Source organism: Carlito syrichta, unplaced genomic scaffold (genome assembly GCF_000164805.1).
Source record: "Carlito syrichta isolate Samal-C Ts95f unplaced genomic scaffold, Tarsius_syrichta-2.0.1 Scaffold143077, whole genome shotgun sequence".
Taxonomy (NCBI): domain Eukaryota; kingdom Metazoa; phylum Chordata; class Mammalia; order Primates; family Tarsiidae; genus Carlito; species Carlito syrichta.
In genome coordinates, this window is record NW_007087173.1 from 21,308 (window position 1) to 24,179 (window position 2,872).

General features: G+C 44.8%; 1 protein-coding gene across 1 annotated transcript in view; it reads left to right on the forward strand.

The window, feature by feature from the left end:
- Positions 1-607: 607 nt before the first annotated feature.
- The window catches only part of SLC25A33 (solute carrier family 25 member 33), a 41,786-nt gene continuing 39,521 nt past the window's right edge, over positions 608-2,872 (forward strand). The window contains exon 1 of the mRNA XM_021708611.1: positions 608-740. Within this exon, the coding sequence (XP_021564286.1) occupies positions 733-740 (8 nt within the window). The 5' untranslated portion in view covers positions 608-732. The remainder of the gene's footprint in view (positions 741-2,872) is intronic.

The window sequence follows — 2,872 nt, forward strand, 5'->3', positions numbered from 1 at the left end:
GGTCTCGAACCCCTGGGCTCAGGCAGTCTTACCTCCACCTCCCAAGGTGCCAATATTATAGGCATGAGCCACATGCCCAGCCAGGAAGACACTCTATGTAAATATTTTATTCTTGAGAATGTTAGAGTTGACCATATCGTTAAAGTTTCACATGACTGGGCTCAGTGGCTCAGCCTGTAATCCCAGCGCTTTGGGAGGCAGAGGCAAATGGATTGCCTGAGCCCGTGGGTTTGAGACCAGCCCGGGCAAGTTGGCAAGATCTTGTCTCCACAATAAAATAAAAAATAGCCGGGTGTGGTAATGCACGTCTGTAGTTCCGGCTACTCGGAAGGCTGAGGTCGAAGGATCGTTGGAGCCCAGAAGGTTGATGCTGGGGCGGCCGTGAGCATACATGCCACAGCACTCCAGCCTGGGCAAAGGATTGAGACTCCAACTAAAAAAAAAAAAGTCTCACACATTTTTGAAACCAAGAAGGGTAAATTTTTTAAAAATGCATTTATGCTAGTGATTTTGAGTGAGATGGTCTTTTTTAAATTTCTCTGCTCCAAACTGGGGAGTTACATACTGGAGCAGCCTCTGTTGAGGCTCACTGTGAGACTGATGGCCCTGTCTCGTTCAATCTCCCTCTGCACCCTTCGCGGTGCCCTCTGGCTGCCGCTTCTCCTACTGGAGCACCGGCCTTTTACCTTGTGATGGAGGGAACTGAAGTGGCCAAATAGCTCGCTTGCATTGATGAAGGGGTAGGAGGTTTTTTATTAGGTGATGCCTGGAGCATTGCATTTAACAAGTTTCAGTTCCTTTATTAGCAGCAGTTTAGGATTCAAGAAGGAAAATAAAGCTTTGAAGAAGATGTTTTCAGAATAACTGCTTTTGCTTCATTCTCACTAGCCTACAGTATTTTACTTTAATTTTTTTTTAGGACAGAACGAGGAAGGAGCCGGTAGAATGGGCATGTTATCCAGTTAGAATTAGTCAGCCCAGCGCTGCCCCCAGTCCAGTGGAATATGTGCTACTTTGCTCCAAGTAACTAGTTTCCACTGTTGTTAAGGTGGCATCTTGCCAGAGAACTAAGTTCACTTCCTTTGAAAAGCTTTTTGAAAAGAAGTCAGAGCCCCTGCTTTTAAAAACTGTCACATTTCTACTGCTTCTTGAACAGTCATTGGAAGGTATAATAGCAAACAAGTTAATGTTATCACTAATTAATGATATTGAGCAAGGATTTTATTAGGTATAACAGGCTTACAAATAGGGGAAAATTAATTTTAGATTCTGGGAAATAAAAACTCACCAAAACAACTCAGTCTTTTAAAAAAAAATTTTTAAAAAAGACAATTTCTTAGCTGGGCTCTGTGGCTCAGCCTGTAATCTGCGCCTTTGGGAGGCTGAGGTGAGTGGATTGCCTGAGCCCGCGGGTTCGAGACCTCATCTCTACAATAAATCAAAAATTAGCCGAGCGTGGTAGCGCATGCCTATTGTTCCAGCTCCTTGGAAGGCTGAGGTGGAAGGATCGCCGAAGCCCAGCGGGTGGAGGCTGCAGGGGCCGGGAGCAGCCACTGCACTCCAGTCTGGGCGACAGAGTGAGACTCCAACTCAAAAAGAAAAAAAAAAAAAAAGACAATTTCTTGTGTTCTTTGCACAGGGGAAAACACTCCTGTATTAACCTGTAATAGTTATAGTTTTATTTTTATTTATTTATTTATTGACTTGAAGTCTCACTCTGTCACCCAGCCTGGAGTGCAGTGGCACGCTCACAGCCACCGCAGCCTCAACCTGCTGGGCTCAGGTGATCCTCCTGCCTCAGCCTTCCAAGCAGCTGGATTTACAGGCATGCACCACCATGCCCAGCTAATAGTCATAGTTTTTTTTTGAGTTGTAGTCTCACTCTGTCCCTCAGACAGGAGTGCAGTGGCAAGCTCCCGGCCACCGCAGCCTCCACCTGCTGGGCTCCAGCGATCTTTCTGCCTCAGCTTTCCAAGTAGCTGGAACTACAGGCATGCACTACCATGCCCGGCTAGTTTTTGATTTATTGTAGAGACGAGGTCTTGCCAAGTTGCCCTGGCGGGTCTTGAACCCGCGGGCTCAGGCAATCCACTCGCCTCGGCCTCCCAAAGTGCTGGGATTACAGGCTGAGCCACAGAGCCCGGCCATAGTCATAGTTTTAATACAGAGTGTTGCCCTTTAAGATGAGAAGGGAAGGAAAGGTCACCCTCAAACCAACACATAGAAATAAGCACTTTAGGAGAGGTTCTCTACATGCAAATGTGTACTAGGTATATAATTTTGTTTATTTGTTTTTGACTTATTGTAGACATGAGGTCTCGCCAAGTTGCCCAGGCTGGTCTCGAAGCCTTGGACTCAGGCAATCCTCTTGCCTCCACCTCTCGAAGTGCTGAGATTATAGACGTGAGCCACCGCTCTTGGCTTATATTTTTTAAATCGGTTCTTGGCCGAACACTTAATTACTTGGCACCCTCTTCAATCTTGAGGAGGCGGAGCCACCCTTTTCCTCTAATTCACCTTCTAAATAAACTTTTTCTAACCTAAAATAAAATAAAATAAAATCTGCTTATGTTCTTTAAATTATACTTAGTAATCAGTAATATACTTAGTTGTAAGAGCATTGTGGTGGTGTATTCTCTGAGTATGCCATTGGTTGACCATGTCATGCAGTGCCTAGGTTGTGAGGAGATAGCAGTAAAAAAGGCAAACACAACTTCTAAGCCCAGTGACTGGGGTTCAGAGAATGTTAGAGTTGTTCACGGTGGGGCTATCGGGCTGTCTACTTGCTCTGATTACATAGTATATTTCTAATCTCTTGTCATTGCTGATTTTTTGCCATTATATAAAGCCAGATATCCTTTTTTTTTTTTTT